Genomic DNA, 18,222 nt, shown 5'->3' with positions numbered 1-18,222 from the left:
AACACAGAATTAAGTCCCGAGGACTTGGAAATAGATAAACTAAGTGAAAAAGAGTTCAGAGTAGCTATAATCCAAAAGCTTAATGAGGTAGAGAGAAAGATACAGAAACAAGCCAACGAGTTCTGGAGTTACTTCACAAAAGAGATTGAAATTATAAAGAAGAATCAAACAGAATTACTAGAGATGAAAAACACAAGGGACCAGATAAAACATAATACGAATTCCATGAATGCCCGTATAGACACCAGAGAGGAGCAAATTAGCATAATCGAAGATAGACAGTCTGAATGGCTCCACACAGAGGAAGAAAGAGAACTAAGAATTAAAAAAAATGAGGAAAATCTCCGAGAGATAGCGGATTCAATGAGGAGAAAGAATTTAAGGATCATAGGAATTCCCAAGAATGGGTAAAGGGAAAATGGAGCAGAAAGTGTGCTTAAAGAAATTATAGAAGAGAACTTCCCAAATCTAGGGATTAAGGGAGAAATGTGTGTAGAGGAAGCTTTCAGATCTCCTAGATTTGTCAGTGTAAAAAGACCTACTGCACGGCATATACTACTACAAATGGCAAAAATGAAAGACAAAGAAAGAATACTCAGGGCAGCAAGACAGAAGAAAATAACCTACAAAAGAACTCCTATCAGACTTTCAGTGGATTTCTCTACAGAAACCTTACACGCTAGGAGAGAATGCAGTGACATATTCAAAACTTTAAAAGATAAAAATCTTCAGCAAAGAATACTCTATCCAGCAAGAATATCCCTCAGATATAAGGGAGAAATTAAATCTTTTCGAGACAAACAAAAGTTAAGGGAATTTGTAACCAAAAGTCCTCCACTAAAAGAAATCTTCAAGAGGCTCTCATACCTGAAAAAAGAAAAAAGGGAGAAAGGGGTCACAAACCACAGAGTAGGGAGACAGATAGACAGAACCAGAATAGGATAGCAAATATTCAACTATAGTATTAGGATAAAGGTAAGGAAACTACCAAAGCAAAGATGATCTTATCACTCTAACTACAACCTCATAACACGAGTTGGAATAAGAAATGAAAATAATTAGGAGGGGAAGAGCAAAGGGACTGAATCAGTCTAGGCCAAGTAAGTGAGAGACCACTAGAGAATAGACTATATTATACACGAGATTCTAAATACAAACTTCAGGGTAGACACTAAACTGAAAAACAGAACACAGCCACAAAACATAAATAAGGAAAAATCTAAGAAACCCAGCATAAGAAATTGCAGTATTAAATGGGTAGGATAAAGCACACAGGAAGAGAAATGCAGGAAAACCAGGTAACGAGTGACAGATTGACAGCATTAAGCCCCCATGCACCAATAATCACTCTCAATGTAAACAGATTGAACTCTCGAATAAAAAGACAGAGAGTGGCAAAAAGGATTAGAGAAGAAGATCCAACAATTTGTTGCCTCCAGGAAACACACCTCAGCCCCAAGGACAAACACAGGCTCAGGGTGAAGGGGTGGAGGACAATACTTCAATCTAATAGCAAGCAAAAAAAAGCAGGTGTTGCAATTTTTATATCAGACAAAGCAGATTTCAAAATAAGACAGGTAGAGAGAGACACAGAGGGACAATACATAATGATCAAAGGGACACTTCATCAAGAAGAAATAACGCTTATAAATATCTATGCACCCAACATAGGAGCACCAAGGTTCATAAAGCAACTATTAACAGACCTAAAGGAAGAGGTTAAAAACAACACAATAATAGTAGGGGACCTCAACACCCCACTCACATCAATGGACAGATCATCCAGACAGAAAATCAACAAGGAAATAGTGGAGCTAAATGAAAAACTAAAACAATTGGACTTGATAGACATATATAGATCACTTCATCCTAAAACAGCAGAATACACATTCTTCTCAAGTGCACACGGAACATTCTCAAGGATAGACCATATGTTGGGAAACATGGCAAGCCTCTACAAATTTAAAAAAATTGAAATAATAACAAGCATCTTCTCCAATCATAATGCCATAAGGCTAGAAATTGATCACAAGGAAAAAGCTGAGAAAGGCACAAAGATGTGGAGACTAAACAATGCACTACTGAACAAGCAATGGATCATTGAAGAAATTAAAGAAGAAATAAAAAAATACCTGGAAACAAATGAAAATGATAACATGCCATACCAACTCCTATGAGATACAGCAAAAGCTGTATTAAGAGGAAAATTCATCACAATACAGGCCCATCTTAACAAACAAGAAAAAATCCCAAATAAGCAATCTTAAGCTACACCTAACTGAACTAGAGAAAGAAGAACAAATAAAGCCCAAAGTCAGCAGGAGAGAAATAATAAAAATCAGAGCAGAAATAAATACTATTGAAACGAAAAAGGCGGTAGAAAGGATCAATGAAACAAAGAGCTGGTTCTTTGAGAAGATAAATAAAATTGACAAACCTCTAGCCAGACTTACAAAGAAAAGAAGGGAAAAAGCTCAAATAAACAAAATCAGAAATGAAAGAGGAGAAATAACAACAGACTCTGCAGAAATACAACGGATTATAAGAGAATACTACGAAAAACTATACGCCAACAGAATGGATAACCTAAATTCTGGACTCCTACAGTCTCCCAAAGCTCAATCAAGAAGAGGCAGACAATTTGAACAGACCAATCACAAGGAAACAGATTGAAACAACAATCAAAAACATCCCAAAGAATAAAACCCCAGGACCAGATGGCTTTCCTGGGGAATTCTACCAAACTTTCAGAGAGGATTTAATACCTATCCTTTTCAAGCTATTCCAAAAAATTAGGGAGGATGGAACACTTCCTGACACATTCTACATGGCCAACATCACACTGATACCAAAGCCTGACAAGGACATCACGAAAAAAGAGAACTACAGGCCAATATCACTGATGAACATAGATGCAAAAATTCTAAACAAAATTTTGGCAACCAGAATTCAGCAATTCATCAAAAGAAACATACATCATGACCAGGTGGGATTCATACCAGGGACACAGGGATGGTTCAACATCCGCAAATCAATCAACGTGATACACCACATCAACATACTGAGGAATAAAAACCACATGATCATCTCAATAGATGCAGAGAAAGCATTTGACAAGATCCAACAGCCATTTATGATAAAAACTCTGAACAAAATGGGCATAGAAGGGAACTACCTCAACATAATAAAGGCCATATATGACAAATCCACAGCCAACAACATACTCAATGGATAAAAACTGAGCGCCATCAACCCGAAAACAGGAATGAGACAAGGATGCCCTCTATCACCACTCTTATTTAACATAGTACTGGAGGTACTGGCCAGAGCAATCAGGCAAGAAAATGGAATAAAAGGAATCCAAATAGGGAGGGAAGAAGTGAAACTCTCGCTGTCTGCAGACCACATGATCTTATATATAGAAAACCCCAAAGAATCCATGGGAAAACTCTTAGAAGTAATCAACAACTACAGCAAAGTTGCAGGGTATAAAATCAATTTGCATAAATCAGTAGCATTTCTATATTCTAATAATGAACTAACAGAAAAAGAACTCAAGAACACAATACCATTCACAATCACAACAAAAAGAATAAAATACCTCAGGGTAAATTTAACTAAGGAAGTGAAGGACCTATATAATGAAAATTACAAGGCCTTTCTGAGAGAATTGGATGACGACATAAGGAGATGGAAAGACATTCCAGGTACATGGATTGGAAGAATAAACACAGTTAAAATGTCCGTTCTACCAAAAGCAATCTACAGATTCAACACTATGCCAATCAGAATCCCAGTGACATTCTTTACAGAATTAGAACAAAGAATCCTAAAATTCATATGGGGCAACCAAAGACCCCGAATTGCTAAAGCAATCCTGAGAAAAAAGAGCAAAACGGGAGGCATCACAATCCCTGACTTCAAAACATACTACAAAGCTACAGTAATCAAAACAGCATGGTACTGGTACAAAAACAGGTGCACGGATCAATGGAACAGAATTGAAAGCCCAGAAATGAAACCACAAATCTATGGACAGCTTATCTTCAACAAAGGAGCTGAGGGCATATAATGGAGAAAAGAAAGTCTTTTCAACCAATGGTGCTGGGAAAACTGGAAAGCCATACGTAAAAGAATGAAAATTGACCATTCTTTTTCACCATTCACCAAAATAAACTCAAAATGGATCAAAGATCTAAAGGTGAGACCTGAAACCATAAGGCTTCCAGAGGAAAACGTAGGCAGTACAATCTCTGACATCAGTATTAAAAGGATCTTTTCGGACACCATGTCTTCTCAGACAAGGGAAACAATAGAAAGAATAAACAAATGGGACTTCATCAGACTAAAGAGCTTCTTCAAGGCAAATGAAAACAGGATTGAAACAAAAAAACAACCCACTAACTGGGAAAAAATATTTGCAAGTCATATATCTGACAAAGGCTTAATATCCATAATATATAAAGAACTCTCACAACTCAACAACAAAAAGTCAAACCACCCCATCAAAAAATGGGCTGGAGACATGAACAGACATTTCTCCAAAGAAGATATACGGATGGTCAATAGGCACATGAAAAGATGCTCATCATCGCTGATCATCAGGGAAATGCAAATCAAAACTACACTAAGATATCAGCTTATACCCATTAGAAGGACAAAAATATCCACAACTAATAGTAACAAATGTTGGAGAGGTTGTGGAGAAAAAGGAACCCTCACACACTGCTGGTCAGAATGCAAATTGGTGCAGCCACTATGGAAAACAGTATGGAGATTCCTCAAAAAATTAAAAATAGAACTACCATACGATCCAGCCATTCCACTACTGGGTATCTATCCAAAGAGCTTGAAGTCAGCAATTCCAAAAGTCCTATGCACCCCAATGTTCACTGCAGCATTATTTACAATAGCCAAGACATGGAAGCAACCTAAGTGCCCATCAACAGATGAATGGATAAAGAAGATGTGGTACATATATACAATGGAATACTACTCAGCTGCAAAACAGAACAAAATCATTCCATTTGCAATAACATGGATGGACCTTGAGGGAATGATGTTAAGTGAAATAAGCCAGTTAGAGAAGGATAATCTCTGTATGACTCCACTCATATGAGGAATTTAAAAATGTGGAGTAAGAGAACAGATTAGTGGCTACCAGGGGAAAGGTGGGGTGGGGGGTGGGCACAAAGGGTGAAGCGGTGCACCTACAAAATGAATGACAAACATTAATGTACAACTGAAATTTCACAATATTGTAACATATCCTTAACTCAATAAAAAAAATAAATTAAAAAATTAAAAAATAAAGAAATGTACAACTGACACATTAAGTGAAATACCCTCACAATGTTGCTCTTTTTACATAAATAATTCTACCAGTTTGTTTTGGATAAACTGTTTAAAAATATATAAAACCATTGTTTCCATGCTTATTATTCTAATCCAGTTTGATGAAGAGGGCTTCCAAATGTTAGTATTTAAACTGAATTTGATAATTCAATCATTCAATTCATTTTGGAATAAGAAAGAAAATACTTGGCTGTAACTCACTGTGACTTCCCCTCATAATGACTCTCCCTTTACAGGGGTTGTGTAGAGGATGGATTTCCTAACAACTGAGATTTATTCATTGCCCAATATTTAATCCAATCTAAAATACTGTAGTAAATGAAAGGCATATGGACCAGCCAAAACATAAAATCTTTATTTTCCTTTCATTTTTTTTCTCTTCTTCAGAATGTTGTTAATCATTCTTACAGATACGTGAATAAACAGGATGTCTTCAAGCTATGCTTAATTCGTATTTTCTTCAGCATTCTCTACTTAAAATAGGACCACAACTACATTTTGGGTTTAGTATGCCAAATTGGTTAATTCCTCACATACCGAGTCGTCGAGCTAAATGCTCACGTGTAACAAGCCACTTCTCTAAATCTTTCTTTAACCAAATTCCATAAAGCACAATTATTACAGCCGCCTGCGGGTCTAAGGGTCCAACTGTCCAACACCTGACTGGTATTCACTTTAAAATAGTACACAAAAATATTGAGAACACTACTATTCATATTTAAGTAATGTAAACTGTAAAATCAGCAACAGAACATAGGTAGTAACCTGCAGCGGTATAAATCCATTTAAGAGGTCAATTTAAGGGCCTCTGAAACACTGTATTTTCACATAACTGCTTTTTTTTTTTAAATAAAAGCTCAAACAGAATAATCAAAATACTATAACCAGGAGGTATTTCAATAGGAAATGACACTTGGAAGAACAGGCCCAGTCTTTAAAAAGTTTATACAGAAAATTCCCAAAGCTAGCCATAGCTACTAATACTGATAACTACCAGAGATAATATGATAACCAGCTGTGTCTGTTAATTAAATTTTTTAAAAATGTGGTAGCATTATGATTTGTGTGATCTGATAAGCTGCCAAGTTTCTTCAATGAAAGTCACAGGTGTGGAGTGACTGGCTACAGGAGCCAGAGAAAGAAGACAAAAAAGACTGGAATCCAAGTTGTACTAAGATGAGTTCTCTATTCAAGTTTCACGAAAAGTCCTTTAAATAGCCACCTCTGACAAATGCAGCATGACTCATTTTGCTTCCTCTGGTTGGGCTACACACCCTGGACAGAACAGGAAAGGAGAGGTAGTGCACAGCCCCATTGTGCTGCAGAGTTCACAGTATTCGCTATTTCCTTCTGTTAGGGACACATTCACACCCCTCCACCTATCCTGGTCATTAGACCATATCGCATAAAACAACACTGTTAGAATTCTCCATAATAGTTAATGTTGGCAAAAAAAAAAAAAAAGAAGGCTGTTAAAAGGTTTTGCAAACATTCCATTTATTAATTACTTTTACTCTGGTCGGACTAAACTCTTGACAAAGGCACACCCAACAGTGGCCTAAGTGGAGGTAGATTTCTTTACAAAATTGAAAATTAAAGTCTTATATTTGAGATCAAATAAAAATACTTGTATTTCTCATGGTGTTAAGTATAAATTTTTTCTTTTTCTGTTTTGTCCACATTTTCTACAATAAATATTTTTTTTAATAAATAAGCCTACTAACATGTTTTAAGGAGAAAGGCCTCTCAGTTAATTTAATTGTCAGTACTATCTTTTTATATTCCTAAATGTTCTGCTTTATTTAGGATACCATAGAGAGAGAGGCACCGATATACTATCCCTGTCATTGTAAATAGCAGGAAAGAAAATTTTTTCTGTTTCATTAAGGTCCACAAATATTTAGAAAACCTATATGTTATATACGCCTACAATATAAAAAAACCTATGGATTGCCACATCCTACAGAAAACATATGACAAATATATTGACTTTCAAATATCTGAGGGCTGGCTGGCAGAGACCATAAATTCAAGCAAGAAACTTAACATACACTATTTAAAAACTCACTTTTGCTAATATTTCATCCTATATAAATTTAGCACACAGTGGCCCCCTTTGACACTCACAAATTTAATATCTCCTATTCCTAAGAAATTATTAGATAGAACTTCGTATCATTTTGAAGAAAAGGCTATGTGACATAAAGAAATGGATTATAGAAAGGAAGTCAAATAGTGAAGCCCAAGATTTTCTAAATTCTTAATGAATCAGGTCTTTACAATATAATTTAAATATTTTATTGAAAGCACATTTCCAGGAAGTCTAACACATATATCTACGCATATACAAACTTGCTAAGTATAAAGCAGATATAGAGTCTTATGAATTATCTCCCCGTTTGAGTTATCCATATTTTTATTTGCCCCTCCTCCATCTACAATGACTCAGCTGATTACTTAAACTGTTTTCCTTAAAAAAAATTTTCAAAATACCTGTTTTAATGTATTTTTTAAAAGAAATTAAATTTCTGCTGCAGCTACAACAAAGAATATTTAAAATTTAAAGTGTTCCCTTTATTCACTAAGATTTCTCCCTCTTCTTCTCAGTAAGTACAACTAAAAGGCCTGGACATTCTATTTAAAACAAATGTAAGAAGATTCTAGAAGGTGGCAAGAAGGCAGATCACCTAGGGACCTAGGGACCCAAGGAATGACACGACTGTAAGTTCTGTGAGGTTTTTTTTGGCCTCATATATTCCAAATTGGGTACTGGCATGGCCAGCAACCAGGAAATGCTAATGAGCACAAACAAAAATAACCCCAAGAAAAGCTATTGCCCTCTAGCCAAAGGCCCATGAAAGAAGCAGCCCAGAAGAACAAAAAACTTTTAGATAACAAATGCCCTATGACAGCCAAACCCCACGGAAAAATATATGACCCCACTTCCAGCTCTGTGAGCAAAGGCCAAAATGCTGAGCCCAGACTTCAACCCTTACCCAGCTTTGAGGAGGTGCCCCTGACTGTCCCCTGAGGTGGTAACACAGAAAGCCAGATGGTTTGGAGCTCTTTTTTAAGACTTGCACCCCCACTCAGAGATAAGGATGCACAATCTCACTCGCTCTCTCTCCATTCAGAGGTAACAAGGCCTCCCCTCTCCATGAGGTCAGTACAAGCACGTGGGGAAGAGTAAGAAAGAGCCTCTCTCCTCCCAGCAGGATGGTATCAGCCAAGGCCTATGTTGTTGTCAGTGTAGTGAGTCAACTCTGACTCCTAGCAACCCTGCGTACAGCAGAGTGGAACCCTGCCCGGTCTTTCTGTGTCATCCTCTCATCTTCCAGCTCCGTAACAGAACAGTCTATATCAGACAATATTCTGTCACTAGGGGGTTTTCATAATCAATTTTTTTCAGAAGCACGTGGCTAGGTCCTACTCCCTAGTCTGTCTTCGTTTGGAAGCTCTGATGAAACCTGTCCACTATGAGTGATCCTGACCCTGACGGTATTTGAAAAACCAGTGGCATAGCTTTCAGAATCACAGCCAACACACAGCTGCCACAGGACGACAACTAAAAGACAAGTGGTGTGGTTCCCTGACTGGGAAACGAACCCCAGTCCCATGGCAGAGGGACGAGGGAATTTTAACAACGAGGCCTGTGGGGGGACCTGAAATCCCACTTTCTCCCTGGAGTAAGGAGGCACCCCTTCTGCCCAGGGTGTCAAAGGCAGCTTGAGTGGGAATCTTGGAATTTCACCCTAGACCTGATATTAACAAAGTGGCATCTACATTTCCTCAACCTGTACAGTGTCGGAGGAAGCCTGTTAAAATATAAGATTTAAACAAGACCCAAGGTATCATACAAAATACCCAAAATGTGTAGAATATAATTAAGACCTGCTCATCAAGCCAAGAATCAGGAAAATCTCAACCTGAATAAGAAAAGATCATGAACAGACAGCAACACTGAGATGACACCGATGTTAGAATTATCTGACAAGAATTTTAAAGCAACCATCATAAAAATGCTTTAAGAAGCAATTATGAATATGATTGAAACATGGAAAAGAACAAAGTTTCAGCAAAGAAATAGAAGATATAAAAAAGAACAAAAATACAAATTTTAGAACTGAAAATTACAATAACAGAATAAAAAAAAAAACTGGCTCAACAGAAGAATGTTGGGGACACTGGAAAGCATCAATAAACTATAAGATAGAACAATAAAATTACCCAATCTGAACAACAGAGAGAAAACAGACTGAAAAAAAAAAATGTCCAAATTCCAGAACAACAAGGACCTGTGGAACTATAGCAAAAGAAATGCTTTCATCAGGGACAGTGGCATACAAGCTAAATAGCATGCCTGCCTTTGAGTCCAAGTTAGCTATGAGACCTCCTAGTGCATTTTTTCTATCATTTATTTAGCCAAAGTGATAAAATACTCCATAAGTTAGTTTACACTTTTATTCACATGGTATAAAAAGGAGAGAGGCCTTTCTTGGTGTTGAAGTAAAATTATCTGAAAACAGTTTTCTTTGGAAGTACTGTTTCTTGTAAAAGGAAGATCTCTTTAAATTGAATATTAGTTTTGAAGACTCGAGTTGTTATTCTTAGATTATCACTATTAATAGTAAAAGCAGTAGGACAGCAAGGATAATGCCACTTGGCATTTATATTGGTCTTCACTGTGAGAAGCTCAAAGTGTTGTATGACTGGTCTTAGATGGTCTCTCAGGTGTGTTATTGTTTCCATTAATAGATTGAGAAACTGCATTTGCAAAGGTACAGGTCCCACCAAAGGGCCCAGAACATGTCACTCAATGCAGATAGAAGAAAACAGAAGGTTCCCTCAGTGTTCTGTACTACACCTTCCAATACGCACCACAGTTCTAAGTACAGGGCTCGTAAGTGTGGCCATACACAATGTAATTATTCACTAGAGGCAGGGTGCATTATATTAGTGAGTAATTCATTCATTCACTTAAGAATATTAATTGAGCCCACACCACATGCCAGGTACTGCTCTAGGCACTGGGAAGGAAAGTTCTTAATCTCACAGAGCTTACACTCTAGTGCAGGAAAAACAACAACAACAAAAAAAAACAAATGAAAATAAAATAACAGGTGGAGATTAGTCCTATGAGGAGGAGGAAAAGAAGCAAAGAAAGAAAGCTAAGGAGTGCTGAGCATGTACACAGGTTCTTATTTTCTATATCATGGTCAAGGACAGCCTCCATTAAAAGGTAGCATTTGAGCAAGAATCTGAAAGAAGCCAGGTTCACTGAGAGTGGTTAAAAAGCATAATTTTCAAACAGTTAAAATGTGACTCATATAAATATAAATTGAACATATATCAAAGATTTATTCTACTCATTTATTAATAAATGAATCATTTATGTTAAGATTGAATGAATCAAATGTTAAGACTGGTTTAAAGAGCATTTAAAGAGGTATACATATACATACAGAAAATTTAAATAACGCAGTTTTTGACTAAGAAAGAGTGCTGGTTAGAGACAAAACTGGTGAATGTCCTACAGGGCAATAAACAGTATTCTTTGAAGTTACCTTTTCTAACAGACAGAAATTATTTGCCTCTCTTCTGGGGAAAAAAATTAATTACCATGTCAATACAGTTGAGACTTTTAATCAGCAGTATACAGTGAATCACATAAAGTACAGTCTTCTAAATAATCCTTGGGTAGGTCTATTAAACAAGATCCCCACAGGACTCTGCAAGAACACACTGTTCACTCTTCTCCTTATTTTCAAGTTTTTTATTTTATTTTTTTTAACACAGCCATGTAGATATCTGGAAGAAGAGCATTAGAGTCAGAGAGACTGTGAGTCATAAACCATTTCCCTCCACTTACCACTCCAACAGCCAAGGAATGTCTCCCACAGAGACTCACACATTCGCCTGGACCGTATTATGAAGTTGGGCGTAAGTAAAGAGCTGGGGGTGAACCATAAAAGCTGGAGACGTCAGAAGATTTACATTGATAGGTGAATGAGAATTGAGGTTGGGAAATGACTTGATTTACATTTCTAAAAATACTAGTCTATCTGCTGAAATACTCATTAGGGAGAACAGCAAGGGCAGAAGCTAGAAGACCACTTAGGAGGCTACTAAAATGATCTAAGCAAATAAACAAGTAAATACGTAGTTTGTCAGGTGTAAAAAGTGCTATGCAGAAAAATAAAGCAGAATATGGGAAGGCTGGTAGGGGATGTCAGTGTTGTCTAGAAAGGTCTCTCTGATAAGGTGATATTTACACAAAGACATGAATGATATAAAAAAGAAAACGATGCAGAAAATTGAGGGAAGAATGTTCCAGACACAGGAATAAAGCAAAACGATTGAGAAAGAAGCAGAGAAAAGACAGGGAAAGGGATAAAAGAGAATGTAGGGCCTTGCAAATCATTTTAAGGACTTACTTGACTTCTAGTTTGGGTGAGATGAGAAGCCACTGAGGCAGAGAAATGACATGATCACCTTCAAGTGTTAAACAGATCACAGTGGCTGCAATGTGGAGTACGGTCTGTAAGCGGGCAATGACAGAAGCAAAAAGACTGGTTAGAAGATACTTTAGTACTCCAATGGAGAAATAAGAATGGCCTCGAATAGGCTGGTAGCAGTGACCACAAAAATAAAGTGTCAAAACCTGGATATTTTGAAGGTAGAGCCAACAGGTTTTGCTAAAGAAACAGATGGGTAAGTACAAGGAGGAATAAATATACGTTTTGGCCTAAGCAATTGGAAAGAGAGAGTTCCCATTTACTGGAATGGGGGAAGACTGCAGAAGAAACAAGTTTATTGAGGAAATCTGAGGAGGAGAAAAAGAGGAGACATTTATTACAAACAATTTATGAAAAAGGTTTAACATCTCGGTTTGGGGTTTATAGGATTCTAAGCTCTTTTCAAATGTAATCACAATAAGAAAAATTAGAATGTCCAATTTCCAAATTTTATCCATCAGAAACAGAATATTTTCCACCAAACTGAGTCTCAAACAAATAACCCTCATGGCTTCTCACAGATTCATACTTTTCAAAATGGCATTTATCATTACCTTCATCCCCATTGATCAATATTATACATTTAAGCAAATATCTGATTCTTCATTCATACAGTATTTTTGAGCACTTTTTGAAACTACATTACATCCTTCATCAAAAGACCTAAGTATTAAATTTTAAGTTCATTCGGTTTACCTGAAGTTCTTTGTATCTCTCTTGAAAAGAAATGGCCTCTTGCTCTTTTTCTTTAAGAAAATCTTTCTCTAAGACACTATGCTTTTCCATCAATGATTCCACATCCTAAAAGAAAAATCCAAGCATAAGTTTCATAATATTTATTGGCATAAAATATACTTATTTTTTCAATTGAACATACCAGAAAGTATTTAGTAAGGAAAGTACCTATTGGAAGTATGGTTGAAAGTTCAACAGTATTATAGATTGTATGCTTCACTCCAGACCAATATCAAACATTAATATAACACAAATTATTCATGCTAATGAACAAAAGAATCCAAACTAATCACAATAAACACAATCTCTCTCTGCACATACTTTCTATAAATTTGCTAAGGTCTTTTCATAGATGTATTTGCAAAAAAGAGAAATGAGAACATAAATAAATAATTTACTTAAACAGCTGTATATCTAAGTACTCTTGTCAAATATCCCATGATGCCTGACTTCCCACAGGGGCAAGTCAATGTTACAAATGTTCTCATCTACATAAGAAATATAATACTACCTGCTTTCAAAGTAAATAAAAATAAACCAGAAGGAAAGCATTAGTTAGAGAAAAAAAGTCAAGTAAAAGATGTTCCATATCTTTAAAAGGACATATTGAGGACTAGAGATTTCTTATCAAAGACTTTTCTAAGTGATAAACATCAAATGATTGATTTAAAGCTACAGCCAAGGGAGGACTGCATCTTCTTCTACTGAACTTCTACTGATGAGTTTTTAATCAGTGATTGGGATTATATCAAATTTTTAGTAAATGCAATTCAAACATTTATTGTTTTTAGGCAAATGTATATATACCTTTTTAATTCTCTGCTTTTCCTCTTCAGAAACTTTGAGTTTAATCTCTAGACTTGAAATTTTCTGCTGAAGCTGTATGTTTGATAAATTGGCTCCAGGATCCTCAGAATCATCCACAAGAGCAATTGTTCCATTACTTTTCTCATCAGTTAAACCCAATGGAAAAAGTGAGATATCCAGATGAGTGTGTGTTGATTGCTGAATCTAAACCACATTAAAAAAAAAAAAATACACAAGAGGGGAAAGTTTACACTGTACCAATAATGAAAACATCCAAAGGGCACCAGAAACCACATTTGGAAATTAAGTTGTAGCAAAGGTTCTGAAATTATTTCACCCTTTAAGTAAATCAACAGAAGACCTCAATTGTTACAACAACCTGATCTTTGCAGTAAGAAACAAAATTTCCTCTAAACTTTTAGAGTTTAAAGCATTTATTATTTTTCAAGCAAAGCATTAAAAAACTTGAAACTGTTTCTTATGCTTGAGAATGGATAGTTAAGTATAGACACATCTGTTACTCACCAGTTCTCAAATTTAAACAAACACATAGAACTTGTTTATATTTTAAATTTAAATCAGAATTTGAAATCTATCAATAACCTCTAATTGATCATCATTTTCTAGTAAAATTAACAGGTGACGCAAGACGTATACAGCTCTTTGGAAATCTGGACAACCTCCAGCATCTAGCATAATGACTGGATCAATAAATATTTGAGTGAATAAATCCTATGATTGCTGTCTTTTTGGTTTTTACTCTAAAATTGAAATGAACACTCTAATACCTGCAAACACGTGGTGAAATCCCCTGAAAAGAGAAAAAAATTATCCTTTTTTTGTAATTATTTTCCCTTTTGAAGTTCAAGATTTGAAATGCAAAGCTAAGGCCATTTTAATAGATTAGATACTCAAACTATATTTTGTTACCTAAGGCTAATTAAATTATCTTGCAATTGTGCCACAAAACAAACATATAATTCAAGGTTTTTCTATTCTAGATATTATCCTCAAAGTTAGAATATCTTCAGAATTATTTTTTAGAAAATAAAAAAAAGAAATCAGAAAAGCTTCACTTAAATCAGTATTTTTAAGTATGCAAACTTCTCATAAAAATATGCTTGTCTTATTTTTCCAAAGAAGATATACAGATGGCCAATAAGCACATGAAAAGATGGTCAACATGACTAATCATCAGGGGAACGCAAATCAAAACCACACTAAGATATCGCCTCACAACCATTAAAATGGCCATAATCACTAAGACTAAAAATAACAAATGTTGGAGAGGGTATGGAGAAAAGGGAACCCTCATACACTGCTGGCGGGAATGCAAACTGGTGCAGCCACTATGGAAAACAGTATAGAGATTCCTCAAAAAACTAAAAACAGAAATACCATATGACCCAGCTAACCCACTACTGGGTATCTACCCAAACAAGTTAAAATCAATAATCGAAAGTAACACATGTACCCCTATGTTCATTGCAGCACTATACACAACGGCCAAGACATGGATGCAATCCAAGTGCCCATCGACCAATGACTGGATAAAGATGTGGTATATATATACAATGGAATACCACTCAGCCATACAAAAGACAAAATCACCCCAGTTGCAACAACATGGATGCACCTGGAGGGTATTATGCTAAGCAAAGTAAGCCAGACTGAGAAAGACAAACACTATATGATGTCACTTATATACGGAATATAAACAAACACATGGACAAAGAAAACAGTTCAGTGGTTACCGGGGGAAGCGGGGTGGGGAGTGGGCACAGGGGGAGAAGTGGAGCATGTATACGGTGACGGACAAGAAATAACGTACAACTGAAATTTCACAATGATGTAAACTATTATGAACTCAATTAAAAAAATATATATATATATGCTTGTCTTTACCTGTGCTTTAGGAATAGTCTGCCTGACAATGCTGTTGTCTGCATGTGTATTCTCTGGTGATGAAATGATGGGCTCAGAAGAGAGGCAGCCAACTGAGGGAGAAGAGTGGTCATGGTCCAGTACAATCTCAGGAGAAGCTGGAGAAAGATGGACTCCAGATACTAAAGGAAAACCAAAAGAAAAAAAGGATTATTCAAGAGAAAATAAAGAACAAAAGAACAGGTTGAAAGGGAAGAAAGCAGAGGGAGGGAAAGGGAAAAGAGCAAGGGACGTAAAAGCAATGAGACTGAAAATGAGGATTCTGTGACTATTGCTCAGGGACCATTATCTGAAATCTAAAAAACTAGTGTTTCTAAATTTAACATGACATTTACGTGTGAGACTCAGGCAAAAAAAAACAATTTAAAAAATGTCTTAGTGTTTACATACTAATACATTACCATAAGAAGTGCATTTTCCAACTCAGAGAAAGTATTCAAATATATTACCTATCTATTCAGTTAGTTAAGAAAAAGCACTCGTGTGCCTACTAGTGCCAGGCACAGACACTAGGCAGGCACTGAGAAGACAGCAGTGAAGACATGCATCCATGTCCTCAATGACCTTATGACCCAGGAGGCAAGTGAAATCATTCATTTACTACAATAAAGTGAGCTAAAGGGAAGAACAATTACTTTAAAATAAACTAACCTATCTGTCTCTGTGTGAACAACTTCTTTTGCAACAACAAAAGATTTTTCATGTTAAAGTCAGTTTTAGTTGGCTGAAGTATTTCTACAGAAAAATAATGTTGAAACATAATTCTGTAATTCGTTTCATAACAAAACATGATTAGATTGTGACTAGGGCTCAGATACAAAGGTCATGAAAGGAAAGCCAATTGCCAAGCATGAAATAAGACAAAAATATCGATGAGGGCAAAATAAACAGTTTATTTTCAAATGTTCTAAAAACTCTAATATATTTTGATTATGAGTTTTAAAATTTAAGAAGAGTTACATAATCATTTTTAGCAGTAATTCATTTATATGTTCTGACTTTCTAAATTATAAAGACCTTTATTCCACATTGGCATCAGTAGCAAGTTCAGCGCAGTTCTACTATAAATTCTGGAAGGCAGCTCACAATGGAAATTGCATTTTTCCCTGAAGAAAGACATTTATAAGGTCATTAGGTATTAACAAACTACAGAATATATCAATGTCTGATTGGTACCCTATGAGATCATTTAATTATCTTATATGCACTTCTATTGTGTAGCAATATTATGTTTCTAAAATACCATGTGCCATATTGGATAAGGTATCCTAGCTTCTCCAACAGGCATTTCACTATTTTAACTGAAATATAGAAAACTAAAACTTCAACTCACCTTTGTAATTGATATATCTAACAAATTTTTTTTTCTAATTTTCACTATTCTATACACTAACAGCTTTCCAAATAAAGGACAAAATATTCTAACTTCTAATTCTGAACTATAATTTACAACAAAATATTAGTAATTAATTTTTAAAGGTATAAAAATAAGTACTATAGTATAATAAGAGGAAACACAGCCTTGTGATTAAGAGCATAGACTCTGGAACCATATTGCCATACCAGGCATAGAACTGGCAAGTTTGCTTAACTTCCTTCAGTTTCCTCATCTGTAAAAGTGGCATAGAGTTGCTAATTAGGCTTACAGTGACTAAAAGATGTAAAGCTTTTAGCATGTGCTGATATTATTTTCATTATTATTTCAAAGATTATTCAAATTTGTTGAACAAGTATGTTTATTTCTGGGCATAAAGGGTATGTGTGACTATGATCCCAGGTTCAAGAAAGTCTTAAAAATATCTTTCTGATCTAACACCTGAACATTTTAACATTTCTTTATGTCATTCATATTTACAGCCACAATCTAAGACAAGATGTCATGTTGTCCCAAGTTAAATTCTCATCCTATAATAGTAAATGTTCAAGTATATCATATTAGGGAAAGAGGGAGGGAAAACGGGTAGAATAAAGTAAGGGAAGAAGGAAGGGAGACAGGAAAGAAAAGAGATAAATAAGGGGAAAAGAAAAGGATTAGCTGAGGGAAGAAAGTAGGGAGGGGAAGGAGGGCATCCTCAACCTGACACTTTCCACTAGCTACCATCACCTTATCACACTTTCCTTTCAGAACCAAATTTCTTGTCTCCAAATGATTCCTGTCTCCATTTTCTTCTTCCTCACCCAACACGCATCACTCCATTGGACCCAGCACTTAAGACATTAATTTTCCCTTCACTTACTAAGTCAAATGAACACTTCTTATTTATCCTTCTTTAATTCTCCAGAGCACATAATACCAACGACCCTCCCTTCTCCTTGAAACTCTTCCGTTGGCACCTGTGAACCACTATATCCCAGATGTTCTCCTAACATTTTGACCATTTTTTTCTTGTTTCCTTTTCAGGCTCTTTCTCTACTCAATCTTAAATTTCACTGTTTCCTATATCCTCTGATCTTCTCAGTGTTCACATTATTCTTACCACTTTCAAAATCCATTATTTAAATCACCACCTATAAGCTAATGACACCTAAATTCTCATCTCTAGGACAAACCACTCTGCAGACCTCCAGATCCATATACTCACCTAACTACCAGACAGTTTCATTTAGCTGTCTAATAGGTACATCAAACTTAATCCATCATCTTAGATAAACCTGCTTTGCTTGATGTTTTCCATCCGAGTCAAATGTATCTCAATGAACTACTTGCCCAAGCCAGAAATGATACCAACTTCACTCCAGTCACACTGTGCTAACAGTTCCCTGATTATGCCCTACTGTTCAATACCTCTGTGACCTCACAATATTACTGCCTAAGTAAAAGCTATGGCTGTGAAGACAGAAATAGATTCAAATTTGAACAATGACA

The 18,222-nt window shown here is 35.8% G+C and overlaps 1 protein-coding gene across 42 annotated transcripts in view; it reads right to left on the bottom strand.

Moving 5' to 3' along the window:
- The window catches only part of CCDC91 (coiled-coil domain containing 91), a 376,603-nt gene that overhangs the window by 206,525 nt on the left and 151,856 nt on the right, over positions 1 to 18,222 (bottom strand). For 24 of the 42 annotated variants that reach the window (XR_002808691.2, XR_011440005.1, XM_070271143.1 and 21 more), the window contains 3 exons: positions 15,318 to 15,478; positions 13,413 to 13,616; positions 12,567 to 12,671 (listed from right to left, as the gene is read on the bottom strand). Coding sequence is in view for 39 of the 42 variants with exons in the window: in XM_070271143.1 (XP_070127244.1) it covers positions 12,567 to 12,671; positions 13,413 to 13,616; positions 15,318 to 15,478 (470 nt within the window). In the remaining 3 variants the exon portion in view is untranslated. Of the gene's footprint in view, positions 1 to 12,566; positions 12,672 to 13,412; positions 13,617 to 15,317; positions 15,479 to 16,373; positions 16,463 to 17,938; positions 18,145 to 18,222 lie in introns of those variants that run through there. The other 18 variants (XM_070271148.1, XM_070271174.1, XM_070271173.1 and 15 more) reach the window with 5 other exon arrangements.

This window comes from Equus caballus, chromosome 6 (genome assembly GCF_041296265.1).
Source record: "Equus caballus isolate H_3958 breed thoroughbred chromosome 6, TB-T2T, whole genome shotgun sequence".
Classification (NCBI taxonomy): domain Eukaryota; kingdom Metazoa; phylum Chordata; class Mammalia; order Perissodactyla; family Equidae; genus Equus; species Equus caballus.
Note: the sequence above shows the minus strand (reverse complement) of the source record. Positions and strands in the feature narration are given on the sequence as shown.